Raw genomic sequence first — 24,334 nt, 5'->3', positions numbered from 1 at the left:
GAAATTTATTAAGAAAATCGTTTATCAAACGTTACTTTTTGCCCTTTCTGTCCGACCCACCGACAAGAGGTCGGTGCGAAACTTTTTTTTTCAAAAAAGTGAAAAACTTCAGGACTCAAAGAGTTAAGAGTGAAATTAAGTTATACTTCCATATTTTAATTCCTGAAAAGTATGATTTGAATTCAGTGATTTCCACCTGAATCTGTACAGGCTGCACGTTGCCTTCACATCAACACCAAATTGAAAAAAGATTTAATATCCCTAGATAAGAGAAATTGAACCAATCAAAAAAAAAGAAAACCTCCTCTGTAACCTCAGTCTCCTAGATGGCTGTATATGCCTAAAATCGTCGAGGCGATCCAGAAATGCCCAAGGAGCAACAGCCCTTCCCAGATGGTTATACCTTAAGGGAACTTTTTTTGGCGAAAACTTATTTTGACGAGCGGCAAGAATCCTGAAAATCTTTAATTTTGGCGAGAACTTATTTTGGTGATTGATGATTTTATTTTTATTTTGGCGGGAACTAATTTTGGCGAATGACAGCCGAAATCTGTTTTCTCTTGCCTTATTTGAAGCTTTTCTTGTGAAATCAAAAAGTTATTTAGGCAAATACCAAAAGATTTAATTTTGGGCGAGAACTTCTTTTGGCGAGAGGGCAAAATATTTAATTTTGGCGGGAACTAATTTTATCAAATTTGGTCTAAATTTGCCGAATTCGCCATAAGTACCTTAAGGTATATGCCTTAATTTGTCGATAGTTATAAAAGATATGTTCTTCATTCAGGTGATCCAGAAATACTTTACGAATCAGTTCACTCAAAGATTTTCTCGCTGCCGGAAGATTTTCATTTATATCCAGCTCACGATTATAAAGGTATGACATGTTTTTTTGAGAAACAAAAGCAAAATATTGGAGTGTTTAGGTATAAAACATTCTGTAGTATACCAATATCTTACTATACTAAATGAGTTTATGAAAAATGTCTGTAACGCTAGCCCAGTAACATATGTTAAGGTTTTTAAAATTTGAACGCCGCGGCTGGAAAACCTATCCACCTTCGATACAAAAAGTCTCGCACTAAGTTTGACAAGCGTAGAAAACTCGGATTAGAGAAGACTCTATATAGACTAGTAAACTAGTCGTTGAAAACAGATCCATATACAAAAAATTCAAGCTCTAAAAAAAAGAATCGAAGAGGTGAGGTTGCGTGTCTTTTCTGAATTTCAACGACTAGAAGCTTCTTCCCTCAAAAAACGTTGTTTAATTTTACAACCTTTTTTAGGTTTTTGAGAATCCATCCGACTTTTTTGACTATATGATATTTCATAGTAACATTAAACATGGGAACATATAAATAAATGAGCATTTCCAAAAATACAATAAACAGAAAGAAAAATAAATGCAATCCCGCACGGGTCAGACATACAGAAATCTGTATGTCTCTCCTTACGAATTTAGGTGAAGAAAAAAAGGCGTCGGAAGAAGCTTCTAGTCGGTTATTTTCCTTTTCTCTCACGCGCGCTGAATATTTAATTAGTGTTTACATTATTTGATTGACAGCTTTACTATAAGTAATAACCGACTAGTCTACTAGTCTAGACTCTATACTGCTATTTCTAAATTTTTTTTTTTTTTTTTTTTTTTTTTTTTGTAAATAAAGTAAACACTGCAAATAATATTTGGACCAAGAGATATACATTAAAATAAATATAAATATTATAAGACTAAATTAGTTAAAAACGAATAATAAGAGGCAAACAAATCAAGTATCACAAATCCACATCATAAGGATAGTGGCATAACCTTGCGGTCACGCCGGGCGCAAAACAAGGGGTTAACGAGAATGCAAAAGTCTGAAAAAAAATAATCTCAAAATCGACTGCTATTTCTAAACGAAAAAAGTTCTGACGTCAATTTCATGAAAAAGTACTGCGACGTCACAAAGTTTCAAATAAAAAGGTGTGGCATTTTTGTTGCACGATTTCGAATTATTTTATATCAACACACGCAACAAAATCCAACATTGTTGTTTGATGATTAAACTTCGTCTAACATTATTTAAAAAGGTTTCAATGTTGGTTGCATTGCATATGCGCCGGTCTTAAGCTGTCCGCATGTGAAGCCAACAAACGGGAAAACCCTCAGTGCTCAATCGCAAAGCGCGAGCCTCTCCTTCACAACTAAGGCTTTTTCTTTCCTAGAAGCAACCCTCTCACCACCTCAGACACCTTTGGGCGTCTGCAACGACGGGTACCCTCGATAATTTTGACAGAGTCACTATGGCATTTCATTGAACACAAACTTCTGTTTTCTTAAAAAGACATATCATCGAGGCTTACAGACACAAAATTTTGACTAATGTAGAAAGTTTAGAAGTATAAAAATTATTGTATTATTGTATTCGGCATTTTAATCCAAAACGATGTCAGGCATTAACCCATATTATAGTATTTTAAAGGCTTTTGATGTGCAAGCAAAACCGTTAACCGGCGTTTGCGACGACGGGAACCGTCTAGTATAGCACTAAACATTTTTTCTTGAATTCGACAATTTTTTTTTCCTCATATTTTTCGTAATTTTGAGTGAAACTCATTGTAGGGCTTTTACCAACTCTAAAGGAAGAATAAAAACAATTATGATGTAATCTTTCTTTTTTTGTCCAATAAGAACCTTTTATTTTCCATCAGGACATCACGTGACCACAGTCGTCGAAGAAAAATCTTTGAATCCTCGATTAACCAAAACGAAAGAAGAATTTGTTCAACTTATGAAAAACCTTGGTCTCGCTTACCCGAAAAAGATAGGTATGGAAAAATTTTGAAACCTTCTGAATGAAGATTATTCAAAACCAAATTTTGCTTCTGATATGTCTAACCCATTTGTTTGATAATGGAGTATGGACTGTTAATTTATTCATACGTGGAAGGGACTGTCTGATAGTCTTATATTACGGAAAGAAACTAAATCTTTCAAGCTCACAATTTCTCAACCAAATTTCTTCTGCACCAATCAACTCCGGACTATAATCAAATGGGATTTAAACTAAAAAATGCTTTTTTGGACCTACCCCGGTGGAGGTCCTTTAAATTAACCAATGTCTGTTTGTTCGTCTGTTCGTTATGAGCTTTTCTCGAGATTCGCTCATGGTTTTTTTCTGATTTTTTACTAAATGATGCATACTGGCAATGCCCAAAATGTGACGGAGCCAAAAATATTTTCTCGCCTCAATAATTGAATATTTATTCACAAAAATCACTATTTATAAGAATGCATTAATGTTCTTAGCCAAATTTTACTCAATTTTTTGATGAGATTGATGTTCTTTTCCTTCCAATCCCATCTCTTAAAACCACCTCCAATGGGCACGGGGGACAATCAGTGATGAAAACAAATGACGAATTTTAGTAAATGGTCACTCTTTGTGTTCCGTATGATTGTTTTAACGGTAACGCTAACGTAGATACCAATCATATATGTGTTAAATGCATAACCAAGTGAGTAGATGTTATGTCGGATGGCCAATAGTCACCATTGTTATTTTCTATCTCTTATCCTATCTTTCTCTTTTCTGACTATCTGAGACTTTGTTTCTTATTTTCTAACTATCTAAGTTTTGATCTGTCAATCATATTTCGTCCAATCAAATCATCGCACCGTATGGGGTTTGAACCTTCGCCAAAGAAAGACCTTCGGTTTCGGAAGCAAGCACTTTATCCACTGAGCCATCGTCGCATGCCAAATCTTGCAATATAAAAGAACTTATATCGAACGGACAAATCTCTTTATATAGATGAAACTCCCAACCCTACCAGTGCCCCTACAAGGATCCCTTCGGGATCCTAAGTTAAGTCATAGGGTACGAGTGCCCCTATGAGGACCTTTGGTCCTTTATTGTGACTCTTGAGCTCCAATCCTGACCCTAACTGATGATAACCGAACCCCCGTCTTCCATGGTGACTTTTAGCGATGCGCGGATGAGAAAATAAATAAGATGACTTTTGGCCATCCGATCTAACATTATTCAACCAAGTAGGTCTATAAAAGTATCAATTGTCGACCTTTTGATCAATCTACGGTTGTTGTATTAAATCGTTAACAATTATATTCTTCAAATATCTTTTTTCTAGATGAAGCTGTTCCTTGGAATATGAAATGTGGACCAAGTCAGTTAGGTCAATTACGTATGGATGGTGGTGAATAAATTACGCAAATAATTAATTATATGAATTGAATAATTATCAATGATTGCATGGATTCGAGAACTCAGTAGCATTTCTCAGAGGGGTGTCTGAAAATTCGTGTGGGAGAGCAGATTTTTATAACAAAGTAATTATATATTCATAATGTTAATAGATAATTACTTCGTAACAAAATTTTTCCCTCCTAGAGAAATTGTCCAACACCCCTGAGAACGCTACTGGAAATTCCCTTTTTTAGAAGGCCCATTAAACGGGTAGCGTTTGCCTAAAAAATTACTTTGTGTTTAATGCAAAAAGTAAAATGATTCTTGATTATCTAATTTTACATCTTTTTCAACAGGAAACTTTAATTATTTTACCCTTGGCACACTGGGACCCCAGCCCCACTGGAAGATTTGACAAAAATTTCAGCCCCATTGGGAAAATGACTTTGATTTCATCCCCATTGAAATTCAATCTTTAAAAATTACACTCCAAAACTCCCTAATGGATGTTTAACCTTGGAAAAATAGAATTTCTAGAATATAATAGAATTCTTATCCCCACTTGAGGAAAAAAGTTCCAGTAAGGCTGTGAGACAGGAGCGTTGTATTATTTGAAAAAAAGGTCTCATTCAAAATATGATGAGGCTCTGTATCCTTGGCATTGATGAGCAATATGTTGAATATTAAATCATCATTTGTGCAATAAATTTGAAGATTTTAATCTGCGTATGACACGTATTTACTGTGAAGGCCATGACTTAATAAGAGAATAATCTGATCAGATTCGCCAACCATCTTACTCATCTATTAAATTCATCAGATTTAGGATTTTTTAATGAGCTTTTGTGCGTGTTGATTGGATAAAGCAAAACAATTGCACCAAAACAAGCATCGGTCCAAAAATAGATATTACCTTATCGGCCAAAACTTAGTCGGCCTTAATTTTCGTGGGTCTCAATTATTAGTCGGCCCTAATTTTAGTCACCTCGTCAAAATTTAGTCACTAAGGGCCGACTAATAATTAAGACCACTAAAAATTTGGGCCATTTCTAAATTTACAAGCAGATGGAAAATAAGAGAAACTTAAAATACTGGAAAAAAAGGAAAGCTTAATTATAAACTTTTAATTTGGCCCAAATTTTCAGTCAGCCCAAATTTCAGTCACCAAGCCAAAATTTTGTCACTTAAGGCCGACTTAGTTTTGATCGATAAGGTAGTACCCAGTTGCTTTTGCTGTTCTTTTGAAGTAAAAGCATTGTAGTGTTTTGGCTGAACAACCAGGTCAGATCGTCACATTCACTACATCTCTCTAAATTATAAAAGGCACGATGTGCGCAGGATTTATGATCTCTTATGAGAGACACATCTTTTTGCTAGAAACTAGAGTGAGGCTGTTCTTATGTTTTCAGCACTTTGAGCGTCAAAGTTTTCTTATTCTGTTATCAATTTCAAGGTAAATTCATTCAGGGCGTTTTTATCTTTATTCATATTTTGAGAATTAGCCCTTGATTCGCGAAAGATTGTTTTATTTTTTTTGGCATTTTTGAGCCTTCTTTATCTCGCAAAACTGTTCTTATAAAAGAAAAAGAGTGTATGAATGTTTATGATGATAAAGGACACATTGTGCCAAACACCAAAAATATTTGTTCATTTATAATGCTAGTTAATTTGTAACGTACAAACATTTTTTATAATACATTGGAATTAAACGCACTAAATATAAGAAAATGATAGGAACCACAATGAATAAAATTGTCCCCCCCCCTTTGGCATTTTTGAGCCTTCTTTTTCTCATAAGACTGTTCTTATAAAAGAAAAAGAGTGTATGCATGTTTATGATGATAATGTCACATTGTGCCAAACACACAAAATATTTGTTCATTTATAATGCTAGCTAATTTGTAACGTACAAACATTTTTTATAATACATTTCATTTATAAGAACGTACTAAATAAATTAATATTCTTGATAGAAACTGGTATCAATGATTAAAATTGTCCTTTCTGAAAAAATTTAAGAATATCCGTGAGGAAATGGAAACACCATTCTTCTAGAAAAATGTGCGTAGCATTCACAAAAAAATGTAGCTACGTTCATTGGTAAAATGAAATGGAGTTAGGTTGAATTAGGATCCTAACCTAAGAATACCGTAATAATATTTTAGGATGATCTTCTCCAAAAAGTTAAGAATATCCGTGAGGAAATGAAAAACACTTTCTTATTAAAGGCGTTTTTGAGATGTGGAAAAGTTGTGAATCAATAGTATTTACGGTGATGCTTAGACTATAGCCAGTGGATTGCTAAAGTTTCAAAATAAAGAAAAATAATTCAAAATGCCGGTGAACCAGCTTTGACTATTGATTTTAGTCAATTTGAGGGTGCTGATTTGGAATTTGAAGAGCTTGATAACCCGCAGTTTTGGCGTAATTTGCGATATTTTGAGTTTTTAGTCAAAACTGTAAGCCCTGAAAATTCATGATTTTGCGGGCTCTTCATGCTGTATGAGATGCCTATACATTTGTTTGAACGTCAGCAGACACCCCTGTGTCACAGACCCGGTGGACCCCCCACCCCGGTGTAAAAATAGGCCAAAAATCGGCCAAAAATCGTCACCGGTGGAAAAAATATCCTACAACTTCAACCCCACTGTCAAATTGCTCTAAAAAATGCACTCCAAAACCATCCCCACTAGAATTTTCGAGCTGGAAACAATAGATTTTCTATCCCCATTGGTATTTTGATAGAAATTTTCATACTCACTGAGGGAAAAAGTTCTACTGGGGCACTGAGACAGGGGTGTCAGCAGGAAAAAAGTGTGGAAGGGCATGCCGTTTACAATCAATTGTTCTATTTTCTTTATTGACAAAATGACTTACTTCGAAAGAGATAATTTTCTAATGATTAAACTTGTTGAGAATATTTTTAGACTTAAAACTCAAAACGCTAAGAACATCCAAACGCTTCAAAAATTTATATGATCTTTAACGTCTTTACATTTTTTCACAAGCATAACTCAGCTCGTCAGCATATTATGAAAGTTTTGGAAGTGGTCAAGTAAAAATTCGACATTCCACGGGCTACTCACATTCCATGCTCCCAAAATTGGAACAAATTTTGACAAATTTCTGAGATCTCACAAAATAATTGGATCGTCGTGTGAATTATAAGCATACAATAATTCATAATAAAAAAAATCAAGCATAGACTAAGGACCCTCTATTTAATTCAGAATTCTAGGTATCAAAGATGGCATTTTTATTTTTAATTATTCTTGTTGTTATTCATACGGTTTACGAATGATATTTTTGATAAGATAAATGACATTAAAATAAATTTTGTAAAACAAATAATTATTTTTTTATGACAAGAGATTGACATTAATTTTGTGAGTGAAAAAAATTAACAAATTTAACAAAATAGTTACTAAAAAAAATTTCATTTAGTCAATTTAAATTAAATTGTGTTTTCACTGTATTCACAACAAAAACCATATTTTCAATAGATCATCCTAGTATATTTTCCTCACTACATTTGTCAGATATAAGTAGATCTGAAGTGATACAAGAATCCACTTGGACTTGGCACAATTCGTGAATATAAATAATCCAGAGGGCGGAGAGAGCGTCGTAGACTTTCAATAATTCATCACACAATTATAAAAACACCCTCCAGGCTTTAAATTTCTTTAAATGGATACATCATTGAATATGCTTTTGGTCCTTTGTATGGCGTAAGGGCGTGATTACCGTGATTACCAAAATTACTGCAATTACCATTGCCTGAGGGGTACATTTTATACATTGTCTTATAATGGTGTGGCGCTATGAAGGGCGATATGTTGTGGTGTAAGGGCGTGATTACCGTGATTACCAAAATTACTGCAATTACCATTACCTGAGGGGTATATTGTATACATTGTCTTATTATGGTGTGGTGCTATAAAGGGCGATATATTGTGGCGTAAGGGCGTGATTACCGTGATTACCGAAATTACTGCAATTACCATTACCTGAGGGGTATATTGTATACATTGTCTTATTATGGTGTGGCGTTATAAAGGGCAATATGTTGTGGCGTAAGGGCGTGATTACCGTGATTACCGAAATTACTGCAATTACCATTACCTGAGTGGCGTAAGGGCGTGATTACCGTGATTACCAAAATTACTGCAATTACCCTTACCTGAGGGGTATATTGTACACATTGTCTTATTATGGTGTGGCGTTATAAAGGGCGATATGTTGTGGCATAAGGGCGTGATTACCGTGATTACCGAAATTACTGCAATTACCATTACCTGAGGGGTATATTGTACACATTGTCTTATTATGGTGTGGCGCTATAAAGGGCAATATGTTGTGGTGTAAGGGCGAGATTACCGTGATTACCGAAATTACTGCAATTACCATTACCTGAGGGATATATTGTATATATTGTCTTATTATGGTGTGGCGTTATAAAGGGCGATATGTTGTGGCGTAAGGGCGTGATTACCGTGATTACCGAAATTACTGCAATTACCATTACCTGAGGGGTACATTGTAATACTCACTTTGTATTATGTTTTCATGGTAGAGGGTGATGTGTAAGTTTAGTATGATAGTATGACACGCATTCATAATAAAGTGAGGTTATGTTTCAAATAGTCATGAAAGTGTAGTATGAAATGTGTAAGTTGTCGCTTGTTACGCTTTGTATAGCACGAAGTAGATAGGGAAAGCCACATGTCATCATTTGTGACAAATGCAACATTACTTGAATACGTGTACAAGTGAAGTATTTTTCGAAGTGTTTTTCAGTCCACCATAGATTGCAGACTTCCCCTGCAGATACATCTGTGTCTTTAGAGGATGGGTAAAAGATATAGCATCTTAAAGGTCAACCAGTATTTTGGGACCCTAGAATCAGCATTGATAAAACCTAAATATGAGAAACAGCAAAAAGTCTTGGAATTCCATTCCTATCAGCTTGAGTTAATAGTCTATAACAATAAATTAACATTATATATAAAAAATTTCGCTGAATCAGCAAAAACGGCAAATTCTGTCATTTTTTTGCAAGATATAGGAGAAAAATAACTTTAAAGCTTAATATTTTCACTTTCAGTTAAGCTTTTTTTATGAAATTTTCACAGCTTATTCCATCATGAATTGATCTATTTTCAAAAGAGATTGGTTTTCAGAAACTTGATTAAGACGTTGTTAAATCAAAATTGTCATTTTGAAAATTTCTAAACTTTCAGTTTGGACTTTGCAATATCGAAAATCTTGAAATATTTCATAAAAATCATAAATTTTATATCCATCGGGTCGTAAATTTAAGGGTAAACACAAATATGTTCATAGTTTTTCCCCCTATTACCACTGGGCTTAATAATTTGATTTTAACTACACCTACATTTTGGGGGCCCCAAACCTCCATTTTGACAACCAGGGGTATACTGTAAAAATTTTATCAAACAAATTTATGCCCAAAACATTCTAAATCACATTTCAAAACTATGGTCAAAACTGTGTATTCATATCTTAAAGATATCTCGAGAAATTGCTAAAATTGCAAACCTCCGTTTTGGGGGCCATTAGAAAAAAGTTACCTATCTTTAAGCGATTGAAAAATATTGTTGAAATTGAAAATTATGGAAAAGAACTTCCAGGAAATAAAGTAGAGATGTTAAAGTTTTTTATGCAGCAAAAAATTTTGTAAAACCTCTTTTCCTCTAGATTTGAGAGAAATTTTAAATTTGATCGACATTTTGGGGGCCACATACTGTACATGTTTTTTATAAGAACGTCGAAAAATATTGAACCTTTCGGATGTTTTGAATTTTTAGCTTATAACCTTGAAATGATTTTCCATTTATTTTCCTGAAAGGTTGTGTAGAAGTTGCACATTTTAGAGCTTGAGTAAGCCAGTAAGAAAAACGACGTTGCTTCAAAAAAAAATACGCAATTCGTTACTCCATTTTAGTTGTCAAAGAAAATATTTGATAATGATAAAATATAACAAAATCTGAAATAATTATCTTGAAAATTCTATTTACTAACTAATTTAAATGATTATGATTAATTATTTAAGTCTTAGTCTTTTAAGTTTAATCATCGGAAGAATCGTCACTATCGGTTTCATCTGAAGAAAATTCTTCTCTTTGAACAATCATGAGATTCATGGTACATCTCATGATGTAATTACATGGATGGTAATCAATATCACCAAAGATTCCTACCTTGTTGATGATGATGATGATGTTTTTCCACTCAAAACCGGAAATTAATCCATAGTTCTCAATCAATAAAATGTTTCTGTCTACGAGATATTGATATGCACTTTCACCTTTATTGAAATCGTTTTGATTTTTACCATACCTTTTCCATTTTAGTTTCATCTTGTTCAATGTTTGAAGATCATCCTCCTCGAATAGTAAACTTGGTATCACTAGCACTCCTTCTTTCGTGATCTTCCTCATTTCTGTGATGGCATCTTCAAATGAGTCGGAATGGTAGGGTTGCTTTCCATTAGGGTGATTCGGTGGTGGAAGTACTAAACCCTTTTTATATGTCGAACTATCTCTTTCTTCAAAGCTTAATGCCTCTCTAACGATACTTTCACAGTTTCTTAAATTCACGTCAAGTTCATATTTCATGAAATCGTCATACACCGAAAGATCTTCAACACCTGATAAAATATCCTGATGACCGAATCCATTTGATGCAATCCAAATTACCTCAACGTGTTGTTTGACTTTCGTTATCATTTCTTTCCATTGACTATCGGTAATCCAACACTCATCGATGAATAACGCTTTGATGTTTCCTGTTCGAATCCTTTTCATCAGCTTTTCAGTTTCCTCTTTAATCTTTTCATTGATATCGTTAAGGGACTGTTTGAAAGAAAAGAAAGATATTATTTTAAGTAAATCTGTTCATTTGCATGCAAAGGATCCTAAAAGTCTCTTACGGAAAAATGCACGATAAAATTTTAATTGAACTATCGTTTCTGACTTTTCTTCAATAATACCAGTAAGCTTAAAATATTTACAGTATTAAGTGTAGATCAGTTCAATATTAGTTTTATTAAGTTGTTTCATTTTTTAAGTTCAAAATGGTCACTCATCAGTCTCTCATACATAAAAAGCTTAATTTTCGCACACTTGGGGATTAGAAAGTTTTTTTCCGAATAGAAACAATGCAACAAACAAACCATGAATCTGCGTTGACATCAGTCTTAAAACGATCTCAATTTTCTTTTACTTTTACTGCTCTTTTCAGTTATTCTACGATATCGTTTATAATCGATAAAACAATGTATTGCAACATAGTTTGCAGGCGATCATTCAATCAAAGCCGTTTTTATTTAGTTAAAATTAGAAAATTATTCAATTTAGATTCAAAATGCAACTTACGTATTCTCTGTATCCATAAACCTCAACTCCATGTTCTTTTCCCAATTCGTCTTTCAATCTCCACTCAAGAAGGGTTTCTAGATCATCACTCCTCTCAATGACATACATTACATGTCCTTTGTATTGCGCCATTCCACTCAATTGTTTTGCTTTCTCCTGAAGGATGAAAGACTTGCCGCATCCGTAAGGGGCATAAAAGAGGATCCTATTGAATTCAGAAGTGTCTGTTTTCATGATGGGAAGTTGACACTGACTGTAAAAGAGTATGTTGTCAGTGGTGCAGACGGTATCGATGGCTTTTGAGATATACTCCACCCAGTTCGATGTCGTAATGGGTGCTGTTTTTGAAGCATGAATTGCAAACACAACGATTCTTAGGAGGTCTTTAACTTGATTTACTGCTGGGATGAAAGGTATTCCAGAGGGAACGGTCGGATATTTTTCCAACAAGATGGATAACCAACATTTCAAATCTGTTTCTTGGTCAATGTAATGTTGATTGTTGAAGAAAAGATCGTCCTTATCAACGAAAATGACAGGATGATACGTCCAGCCGTGTCCCAATTGATCACTCAACCTCTCTTCTATCAATTTATGGTATTTATTCAACTGATCAAAAGCTTTTCCAGTAAGTGTCCGTTTGATTTCAACGCCTATGATTATTTTTTTGGTCCACGAGAAAAGAAGGACGTCAATCTCCTGATGCAATTTCTTTTGGACATTGGTGAGGAAATTGATGGAACTGAGAATCACAGTATCTACAAGAACAGGGTTGTCTTTGAGGGAATAGAGTTTGCGAAAGAATGAGTGTTCACCTTTTTCACCGAGCTCCGATAGAACTAATCCGAAAAGCCATTGTATTGCTGGATGAGATGGTGAGTTTTGTTTGACCAAGTTTTTGACTTCTTCTTTAACGTCTTTTAATGTCTGGAAATGAAATTAGGGATTTAAAAAAAAATTCTCTTTGAAAGCGATGGACCAGTCAAAGTATTCAAAGAGACAAAAAGATTCGACACAAGACAATTGACAATAATAATCACAATCAGCTGCAGAGGTCCTCGTTCACCTAGAACTTTGTTACCTTAATAATGAAAAGGTTTTTATAACTTTCGAGAAACAAATAATTGATATGTTACCTTTTTGAGAGTTTGCTCCAGTTTTGATCCTGGTGACTTTGAAGCCAATTCCTGAATACATGCTTGGATGAATTTGTTGTTATTTTCTATTGTTGATGGTAAAGTCAGATCGTTTGTAATTGGTTGACGAGATGAAGAACTTTGGGTTGGTGGATTGGCAATCTCTTCCATCAAAAGATACATGATTTGGACATTCAAGATCCAATCATAGAATTCTTTTGCGTTGATTTCATCCTTAGAGTTGTTTAATTGGAGATCATAGAAAGCTTGAAGTTCTCCTGTAAACCAAAAAATTGGGGAGTCCTTCTTCAAATTATCCAAACATTTCTTGAGAGTGTTTATGTCAACAACGAAGTTGAGGAGGTGCACGGTTGAATCCTTCTTTGCGTATTGGTGTGATTGAAAAACCGGGGGAATAAATATAGGGTCGTGGCGATTGGTGTCGAATAGTGCTGAATCAGCATACTCTCTTAAGAGAAGCTGATCAGCAGCAAGAATAGGGTCGTTAAATAACTGACCATTCCCGAGGTTGAACTTTCGGTTTTGTTTGTCGATGGTGGATTGTGCATTTGTCAATATTTGATGATATAATGACGTTCGCGGGATGCATTTTGATGGATCGATGATCTTCGATTTCAATGCAGCGACTTTCTGTTGAAAATTCAATTGTGATGCCATTTTGAATCTGAATAAAAGTTTTACTCGAATAAAAAGTCAAAAAATTACTCAAAACTTGTAGAAACACACATAAACATCAATGTTTATCAAGTAAAAAAGCATTTAATTTTCCGCCCTTGTATTACTCAGTGTCATTTGCTTCCATTCAATAAAACAATAAAATAGATCAAAATCGTGATCTTAGGTGGAGAGCTCTTTTACTTTATAAAGACTTTGTTGTAGATAAAAGTTCTCTGCCTGCATGTTGTCAACTTGTTTTGTCTAAAATATACGAAAAAATATATTGATTATAAGCCCCCTGCTATAGATTCTTTTTATAAACATAAATAACTCTCTCAAGGTATCTAAGGCATCCTTTGATTTGTTTCTTATTTAGGGGGGTACATTATGACTAGGAGGATAAGACCATTCACTAAGATGGAGATTCATTTTTCCTTATAAAGACTTTGTTGTGGATAAAAGTTCTCTACCTGCATGTTTTCAATAGCATATTTTGTCAAAACGTATTACTAAAAACAATTAAAATGATTATATAAACCCCCTATCTTAGTTTCCTTTTACAAACGTTAATACTATAGCCGCATGTTTTCAACAATTATATAATCCCCTATCATAGTATCTTTTGGTAAGCTTCAATACTATTATATGAATATCTATTCAACTTTAATCTTATTTGTTCCTTGCTAAGATGATAAACTATAATTAGAGGGATTAGGAGGCTTAGAACATTCCCCAAGGAGGGACATTTCATTTTCCTTATTAAGAATTTGTTGTGGCTGAAAGTTGTGTCCAACAGTATGGTTTTTTTGTAAATGTAAGACCAAAGCTATTAAAATGGATAATCTAAATCTGATAAATATACAATACCTTTTATTAGGAGCTTTCTAAAGGTATCTAGGGTGTCTTCTTAGACTGTTAATTATCGCTAAGCCCACAAATTACTTGCTTTTTTATAAGAATGGTGTTTTTTTTCATTTCATGATAGATGTTCTTAACTTTTTGGGGAAAAAAATCATCCTAGAATATTCCTACAGTATTTTTAAGTTAGGACCCTAATTCAAACTAGATTTAACATTTAATTCATACGTCTAAAGCGTAAAATGGCCTGTTTGTGAAAGTAGCGAGCTTTACTTCGGTGTAATTTACAATTTATCTATTGAAAATGCACTAAAATGGTATTTTTAGCTTCAGTTACCTAATTGCCCATGATAGTGATAGTCTTAGCATTTTCTTAATTTTTTGTCAAATTTCATCATGTATATAAAGTATAATTCTTATTAAAAAAGGCGTGTAATTGTTTGATGAAAACTGTTATATGGAGGGATTTTTAATATTATTCACAGGCACTTTACTTATAAGTGGGAAGTGTAAACAATTTACAGGGGGAACTATGTAAGAACATAAGGCTTCGTTGGAAAAAATATTAGGAACAAGCTAAAAAAAAAATTTAAGCTTTGCTCAAACTCAAAAGTTTTGGATTTTCTTTTGAAAAAAACGTGTGTATATTATATTATGTATTAGATAAGGCATCGTTTATAGAATTTAATTAGACTAATTAGACTCTAATTCTTTTTAAATACATAACCGAATTGACAAAGTTCTACAATAATCTTCATCTCAAGCATGTTTGATCGTAAATAAACCAGTTTTTTGTTGTGATTACATAAAAATGTTTCCGTGTCCCCTTAGCATAGAATTCATATTCAACCATACATCCCTGTATAAGTGACCATACACCCCTGCATAAGTGATCATACATTCCTGTATAAATAACTATACACCCCTGTATAAGTGACGATACACCCCTGTATAACTGACCATACACCCCTGTATAACTGACCATACACCCCTGGTATAAGTTACCATACACCCTGTATAAGTGACCATACACCCCTGTACAAGTCACCATTCACCCCTGTATAAGTGACCATACACCCCTGGTATAAGTGACCATACACCCCTGTACAAGTGACCATACACCCCTGTATAAATGACCATACATTCCTGTATAAATGACCATACACCCCTGTATAAGTGACCATACACCCCTGTATAACTGACCATACACCCCTGTATAAGTGACCATACACCCCTGGTATAAGTGACCATACACCCTGTATAAGTGATCATACACCCCTGTACAAGTCACCATACACCCCTGTATAAGTGACCATACATCTCTGCATAAGTGACCATACATTCCTGTATAAATAACTATACACCCCTGTATAAGTGACCATACACCCCTGTATAACTGACCATACACCCCTGTATAACTGACCATACACCCCTGTATAAGTGACCATACACCCCTGGTATAAGTGACCATACACCCCTGGTATAAGTGACCATACACCCCTGTACAAGTGACCATACACCCCTGTATAAGTGAACATACACACCTGTATAAGTGACCATACGTCCCTGTACAAGTAATCATATATCCCTGTATAAGTGATCATACATTCATGTATAAGTTACCATACATCCCGGTTTAAGTGATTATCCATCCCTGTTTAAGTGACCATACATCCCTGTGTAAGTGGCCATACATCCCTCTATAAATGAACATACATCCTTGTATAATTGATAATACACCCCTGTATAAGTAACCATACATCCCTGTATAAGTGTTCATACACCCCTATATAAGTGATCATGCACCCCTTTTTAAACTACCATTCATCGTAGTTTAAATGGCCAGTGAATAATTGATGAAACATTTTTTTTTTTTTCCGTTTAATTATTTGCGTTTAATCACTAAGCTATCATAAAATTACACGTTAAAAGTTTTATAGCTATTGTTTGTGAGATAAAAAAATGTTTACGCTAAAAACATTCGCAGGAGATAGAAGAAGGCATTGCTACCTTTTCACCTATCCCCTTGATTGCGATAGTGTTTATTTACATCTGCTACATGTTTCATATAATAGAAAAAGAGAAATAAAAGAATAAAGAAAAAAAAAGGATTATATAATTTATTTACAACCTATGTGATAAATTGTCATTTAGTAATATTTTTCAAATCTGTGTTAAAAATATATTTCTTTACAGCCTTTTGGAAACATAGTTTTGATTTTTCTCCACAAGTTTCTTTGAGATCACTACTAAGAACATTGTTCCACATAAAAGGACCCCTATATCTAATAGCAACCTTTTGACATCTAATCGTGCACCCTGTATTTTAAAAGCATTTTTGAGTATCTTGTTTGGTATATATGATTTATTTGAGGAAATTGGTTAAAAAATAAGTCGGACAGGTTTTAGTTTTAACGCTTTGCATAAATGCAATTGTCTGGTAGATGTTTATTCGATAGATATTAAGCGCGCCTAAGTCTTTAAAGTGATGATTAAACCGGACTAAATTTATTTACACCAAACATGATGCGGAGTGCATGTTTTTGTTTACTAAGAGTTTTTTTAAGTTCGATTTAAAAGTACTACCCCATATTATGTTACAATAATTTAAATAACTATGAATAAATGCAAAGTAAAGTTTTTGAGCGAGTTTAGTTCAAGGACTTGCTTCGCTTTAAAAAGTACTCCGATGTTTTTAGAGATCTTATTTTCAATGGTTTTTAATGTGTTTATTCCAATTTAAGGATTCGTCAATTATTACTCCAAGGAAGCTTGTATCGTAAACTCGTTTAATTTCTGTATCGTTAATTCGTAAGGAAGGGAGTCTTAAAGGTAGGTCGTCAACTTTACTGCGTTTACAGAAAAGTATGTACTTCGTTTTTTTAACATTCAGTGATAATTTGTTAGCGACAAACCAGTTATTTATAAGATTAAGTTCATTGTTAACTACTTTAAAAAGTGTTTTTAGGTCTTTGTTTGAATAGAAAAGATTAGTATCGTCAGCAAATAGTATAAAATCCCTGTATATATAACCCAAGGAACCTTTAAGAAAAATTAACTAAATCATAACCCCTATTTAAGAGTTCAGTAGCTTCTTAAACATATTTTAGAAACACAGTGAACTTGTTTTTTAATTTGGAATAGAGCAGTTTTTTGAAAAGAAATATCTACTGCACATTAGATTAGAAATTGATTTCCGATGGGATATGAACCTTAAAAATTAGGACTGTTAACTTTTGAATCTAGAATAAGGACGAGAATTTGAATTATTTTTGACTAAATGTACATCAAGGTTTTCTCCCGCCAGGGGTTTTTAGCGGGTCACTGCATATTTATCATTATTGACCCAAAAAAATAATATGAAATCGAATTTGATCTTGGAATAGATTTATTCAATCCATTGCAATCCTATTTTCCAAATTTAAGTCATCATTGCCATTCAACTAAAAGTTTGACTTACATTCAGAATTCTCTTTCATGAGATTGACATTTTAACTCTCTCTATGTATTGTTTGGCGATCTAAAATTTCTTTATTTTCTTTATTACGGCTTCCTTTCACATCAGACAAACACTCGCTAGGCGACAACGTTTTCAAATATTTCTCAATCTTATCAAAAATAGAATCGAGCCTCAGGGAGGGGGAGGTACTATGGCTAAATTGTTATCAGATATGTGTAAAGAAGGGTCCCTTTTTTAAACCCTTAGAAGTCTCTCAAATGGGTACAGAGGAGGATATATTAGGAATCGACTCTCTGAAAGGGTCCCGAAATTACGAAACATAAAAAATCGACTCCATCAAAAGGTCATCAACTCTGGTAATATTGAGCCAAAAATTTGAAAAACAGTCTTTTAAAAGGTCACATAAATGTCAAAATTCACTCTCTCAAAGACTCGAATTTGTTGTTTGGATATACCCGTCAATTTATAAACCTAGTACCCCTCCTAAAAAGAGCTCTCTAATTGCCGTATCTAATCCGTCTTTTTATTAAGTCTCTTTTTAAGCATTTTAATTGTTGCTATATCCTTGATAATCTATTTGACATGTTTTGCTATCTTTTCAACAATGATGTATTAAGGGATTATATTTTTAGTGAAATTCGTCTGCAACGTTTGAAATACGTTTGTTTAATGTTAGTTAAATGTCTGGGAAAATTCGCTTCACCACAAGAAGTACATTTTCCCAAAGGGCTTGCTAAGAAATCGCTGATCTAGAATCTAGAGCTGGAAAAAGTTAATTTTTTATTCGCCATCAATTTGAAAACAAAGAAAAATGCATAAATGCAATGAAAACAAAAGCCTGAGGGGCTACAAATGAATCTAATAAACCTTTCACCGAAGAAAAATCTTTTAGCTATCAAACATTAAAAGTTATGACAAAAATTTATTAAGAAAATCGTTTATCAAACGTTACTTTTTGCCCTTTCTGTCCGACCCACCGACAAGACGTCGGTGCGAAACTTTTTTTTTCAAAACAGTGAAAAACTTCAGGACTCAAAGAGTTAAGAATGAAATTAAGTTATACTTCTATCTTTTAATTCCTGAAAAGTATGATTTGAATTCAGTGATTTCCACCTGAATCTGTACAGGCTGCACGTTGCCTTCGCATCAACGCCAAATTGAAAAAAGATTTAATATCCCTAGATAAGAGAAATTGAACCAATCAAAAAAAAAAGAAAAACCTCCTCTGTAACCTCAGTCTCCTAGATGGCTGTATATGCCTAAAATCGTCGAGGCGATCCAACCAAGAAGCAACAGCCTTTCCCAGATGGTTATACCTTAAGGGAACTTTTTTTATTGAAAACTAATTTTGACGAGCGGCAAGAATCCTGAAAATTTTTAATTTTGGGCGAGAACTTATTTTGGTGATTGATGAATTTTTTTTATTTTGGCGGGCTGTGGCGGGAACTAATTTTGGCGAATGACAGCCGAAGTCTGTTCTCTCTTGCCTTATTTGAAGCTTTTCTTGTGAAATCAAAAAGTTATTTAGACAAATACCAAAAGATTTAATTTTGGGCGTGAACTTCTTTTGGCGAGAGGGCAAAATAATTAATTTTGGCGGGGGCTAATTTTAGCAAATTTTGTCTAAATTTGCCGAATTCGCCAAAAGTACCTTAAGGTATATGCCTTAATTTATCGATAGTTATTTAAGATATGTTCTTCATTCAGGTGATCCAGAAATGCTTTACGAATCAGTTCACTCAAAAATTTTCTTGCTGCCGGAAGATTTTCATTTATATCCAGCTCACGATTACAAAGGTATGACATGTTTTTTGAGAGAAAAAGCAAAAATGTTTGAGTGTTTAAGTATTAAACATTCTGTAGTATACCAATATATAGCACTAATCATTTTTCTTGATTTCGACAAATATTGTTCGTCATTTTGAGCGAAACTCATTGTAGGGCTTTTACCAACTCTAAAGGACGAATAAAAACAATTATGATGTAATCTTTCTTTGTTGTCCAATGAGAACCTCTTATTTTCCATCAGGACATCACGTGACCACAGTCGCCGAAGAAAAATCTTTGAATCCTCGACTGACCAAAACGAAAGAGGAATTTGTTCAACTCATGAAAAACCTTGGTCTCGCCTACCCGAAAAAGATAGGTATGAAAAAATGTTGAAACCTTCTGGAATGAGGATTATTCAAAACCAAATTTTGCTTCTGATGGGTCTAACCTATTTGTTATATAAGGGAGAATGGACTGTTGATTTATTCATACGTGGAAGGGACTGTCTGATAGTCTTATATTACGGAAAGAAAATAAATCTTTCAAGCTCACAATTTCTTAACCAAATTTCTTCTGCACCAATCAACTATAATCAAATGGGATTTAAACTAAAAAATACTTTTTTGGACCTACCCCGGTGGAGGTCCTTTAAATTAACCAATGTCTGCTCGTTCGTCTGTTCGTTATGAGCTTTTCTCGAGATTCGCTCATGATTTTTTTCTGATTTTTTACTAAATGATGCATAATGGCAATGCCCAAAATGTGACGGAGGCGAAAATATTTTCTCGCCTCAATAATTGAATCTTTATTCACAAAAATCACTATTTATAAGCATGCATCAGTGTTCTTAGCCAAATTTTACTCAATTTTTTGATGAGATTGATGTTCTTTTCCTTCCAATCCCTTCCCTTAAAACCATCTCTAATGGGCACGGGGGACAATCAGTGATGAAAACAAACGACGAATTTTATTAAATGGTCACTCTTTGTGTTCCGAATGATTGATGTTCCTAGCCAAATTACTCAATTTTGAGTCCATAAAAGTATCAATTGTCGATCTTTTGATCAATCTACGGTTGTTGTATTATATCGTTAACAATTATATTCTTCAAATATCTTTTTTCTAGATGAAGCTGTTCCTTGGAACATGAAATGCGGACCAAGTCAATTAGGTCAATTACGTATGGATGGTGGTGAATAAATTATGCAAAGAATTAGTTATGCGAATTGAATAACTATCAATGATTGCATGGATTCGAGAACTCAGTAGCGTAGACAGGGGTGTCGGAAAATTCGTGTAGGAGAGCAGATTTTTATGACAAAGTAATTATCTATTCATAACATTAATAGATAATTACTTCGTAACAAAATTGTTCCCTCCTAGAGAAATTGTCCAACACCCCTGAGGATGCTACTGGGAACTCCCTTTTTTAGAAGGCCCATTAAACGGGTAGCGTTTGCCTGAAAAATTACTTTGTTTTTGATGCAAAGAGTAAAATGAATCTTGATCATCTAAATTTAAATCTTTTTTAACAAGTAACTTTTTTAGCTAGCTTTTTAACAAGAAACTTTTGGAAAATTTTGCAAACATTTCAGCCCCAATGGAAAAATGAATTTCATTTCATCCCCATTCGAAATTCAATATTTAAGAATTACACTCCAAAACTCCCTACTGGTTTTTTAATCTTGGAACAATAGAATTTCTATCCCCATCGGGATTTCAATGGGAATTCTTATCCCCATTTTTTGAGGACAAAAGTTCCAGTGGGGCTGTGAGACAGGAGTGTGTTATTGGAAAATAAGTTTTTCGGTTTATTCAAAATATGATAAGGCCCTTTCAATCTCGTCACTGAGCACTATGTTGTACAATAAATTTTTGAACAGATTCTGATTACTTTGCGCATGACACGTATTTACTGTGAAGGCCATGGCTCATTAAAAGAGAATCTGCTCAGGTTCACTGACCATTTTACTAATCTATTAAATCCAGATTTCGAATGAATATTAAATGAGCTTTTACGCGCGTTGATTGGATTGGGTAAAGCAAAAAAGTACATTTAGTTGGCTGAACAGATACTCTAGCCTGGGTATCCAGACTCAAAATTTCAGAAAAAAACACTCTTACCTCAACATACAAAGTTTCTAAAATTTTAGAGTCTGGTGCAACTAAAAAAGTTGGGTACAGTTTATTTGATAATGCCTGTGAGTGAACCCTTGTTGACAGACTATCAAAACTTTGTAAACCCAGGCAGACACACATAATTAACTTACTATAAAACCTCTTTTACAAACTCAAAAAGCTTTCAAAACTACTTTAAGCTACATCAAAACATCAGCCACATTTATAAAGGTTCTTTTCCAGCGGCCATTTTGTTTAGAAATGAACCTGCGTTTTCATTTTCATTTGTTTATCTTTTTTTGCAAGGTCAGCTTTTTCCATAAATTATGCACGCGCATTGAAAAATATCAAATACCCCGCGAAAGTTCTGCTCAGTGACTGGGCGCGTACTGACCAATTAGAGACACTCGCTTATGCAGGGACAGATATCCCTGCAGACGAGTTACTTGGACCAGACCGTAAACCAGAGACAAGATTATAAAAAACTAGACGGTGAAATAGTTTACGGTCTGGATATCCAGGCTACAGATACTCCAGCCAAACAGATCATTACATTCACAACATCTCTTTAAAAGACAAAAGTTTGGTGCGCGCAGAATTGATGATCTTTTATGAGATTAGAGACATAGGGCGCGTTCACACTGGAAAGTTTACCTAATTAAATCTATCAAAGTTAAACAAAGAGATTTATGATGGATGAATACACCGGTTTATTTTCTTGTAGGTTCACGAGATCTATTATAACACGGTAATTGATTTTGCTTAAGGCTTCTCATTGGTTGATTTTTTATTGAGAGTTTCGATTTCACCTGTGATTGGTTGATATTGGTATCCATACATCACTTGAAATCCGCAAACATATTTGTTCTAATGGTTTTACTCATTAACTGCATTCATCTTACACATCAACAACACCGTTTGCACTACAGGGTGTCCCTAATTAAAGTATCGAGTCGAAACACAACTATGAGTAGAAAGTTTTATGTGCGTGTTCACAAAATTGTATTTTAAGCTCTCCCTCTTTTTTCTTTGTCATTACGATTAATTTATACGTTGTAACTACCTTTTGTAATAAGCCTGTGTGATGGAGAACGTTCTTATATTTTAGCGATAACACACACAAACTTTTCTACTCAATCGCATGTTCAAACTCGATACTTTAATTAGGGACACCCTGTATTTCTAATTTTTTCCTCAGTTCATTCGTTTTTGAAATCGTAAAACTTTTTGTTCACTGCACGCATTCTTTGTTTATGCTTCCTTAATAAAATCTTTTGTTTTAAGGGAAGCCTCTACCCTACCCTTAAGACAATAGAGCTTACGACTCTTTTTAATTAAGGAAGATCGATTAAAAATTACAATACTACGCGTTCGACTCTTTGCTAAATGCACGTTCTGTATTGTAGTCAACAAAAGATTCTCCTAACTACATTTTTATTAAGGAAGGTCTGTTGTGTGAACACGACCATACTGTTTTTTTAGTGAGAACCATTAAACCTCTTTTGAACTTGAGGCTGTTGTATACTTTTATTCCCCTTTTGAGAATTTAGCCCTTGATTTGCTAAAGATTGTTTTATTTTTTAAGCATTTTTGAGCCTTCTTTATCTCATAAAACTGTTCTTATAAAAGAAAAAAGAGTGTATGCATGTTTATGATGATAAAGGACACATTGTGCCAAACACCCAAAATATTTGTTCATTTATGATGCTAGTTAATTTATAACGTACAAACATTTTTTATAATGCATTTCATTTATAAGAACGCACTAAATATGAGAAAATGATAGGAATCACAATGAATAAGAATATGCTAAAAATGTTTAGATCCTAACCTAGGAATACCCTTTCTGAAAAAAGTTAAGAATATTTGTGAGGAAATGGAAACATCATTTTTGCCACCGAACGGAGCGCAGCGGAGCATAGGTGGCGTAATAGTTTCGCGATGAGTGAGAGGTTAGTGAAAATTTTTGTCTGTTTGTTTTTTTTTGTCGCCTTTAGTTTCCGTATGTATGTTCAGCACTCCGTAGCCTATACATCCCGTTAGATTATTTTTGGAAAATGGAAAGAATTGCCTGCAAAAACGAAAGTGGAAAGAAACTAAAAACGAAGTGGAGGAGACTGAAACTAGACTTAAAAAGCTATGCGGATGAGAGAAAAGTATCTGATTGGTCTGTCAATGATTTGCAAAACCGAAAGTGTAGCACACGGAATTCTAGAACAAAATTCATTTTGGTTTGTTGATGCTTATGGTACAGTTTTGCTTTGACCTTCACAGTTTTCACAACCTTAGGGAGTCTCTTTCTTCTTTTTCAAATATTTTTAAGCAATTTGTGTATTTTTTACCAGTGAAGTTTGTTGACAGTCAAACTTTCAATCTGTCTACTGTCTCTTATAGACATTCAGATTGACTTTATTTCGGCTAGCAGTTTGTCTTAGACATTCAAACTGTCCAGATCTGTCTTAGACATTCAGACTGGGTTAAACACTGTCACCTCCAGTTTGTTCAAGACGTTCAAACTGTTCAGAAGTTAAAGAAAATTATAAAGGAAATATTAAAGGAAAGACTACTTGATTCTTTGAACCTGACTGTTCAGGCTGAAATTAGGAAAAAGAACCATGAGTACTGTTAATCAGGAAGAGTTTATTGACCTAGAGAGTGCTCTTGCAATTTCCCACTTTCAAAATTCATGCAGAACTTCTCGGTATTATTCATGTGCTGTAGATTCTTTTC

General features: G+C 34.0%; 2 protein-coding genes across 2 annotated transcripts in view; one reads left to right on the top strand and one right to left on the bottom strand.

The window, feature by feature from the left end:
• The window catches only part of LOC136817139 (uncharacterized), a 29,034-nt gene extending 23,309 nt beyond the window's left edge, over positions 1-5,725 (top strand). The window contains exons 7-9 of the mRNA XM_067073473.1: positions 785-874; positions 2,689-2,805; positions 4,129-5,725. Coding sequence (XP_066929574.1) covers positions 785-874; positions 2,689-2,805; positions 4,129-4,202 — 281 coding nt within the window. The 3' untranslated portion in view covers positions 4,203-5,725. The remainder of the gene's footprint in view (positions 1-784; positions 875-2,688; positions 2,806-4,128) is intronic.
• Positions 5,726-10,247: 4,522 nt separating this feature from the next.
• Positions 10,248-13,472, bottom strand: LOC136817138 (uncharacterized). The gene is made up of 3 exons (XM_067073472.1): positions 12,721-13,472; positions 11,585-12,511; positions 10,248-11,062 (listed from the first exon to the last, which is right to left on the bottom strand). The coding sequence occupies exons 1-3, from the start codon at positions 13,396-13,398 to the stop codon at positions 10,277-10,279; spliced, it is 2,391 nt and encodes a 796-aa protein (XP_066929573.1). The 5' UTR covers positions 13,399-13,472; the 3' UTR covers positions 10,248-10,276.
• Between the last annotated feature and the right edge of the window lie 10,862 nt (positions 13,473-24,334).

Source organism: Clytia hemisphaerica, unplaced genomic scaffold (assembly GCF_902728285.1).
Source record: "Clytia hemisphaerica strain Z4C2 unplaced genomic scaffold, Clytia hemisphaerica genome assembly, whole genome shotgun sequence".
NCBI lineage: Eukaryota > Metazoa > Cnidaria > Hydrozoa > Leptothecata > Clytiidae > Clytia > Clytia hemisphaerica.
This window is presented reverse-complemented; position numbering and strand designations above follow the sequence as displayed.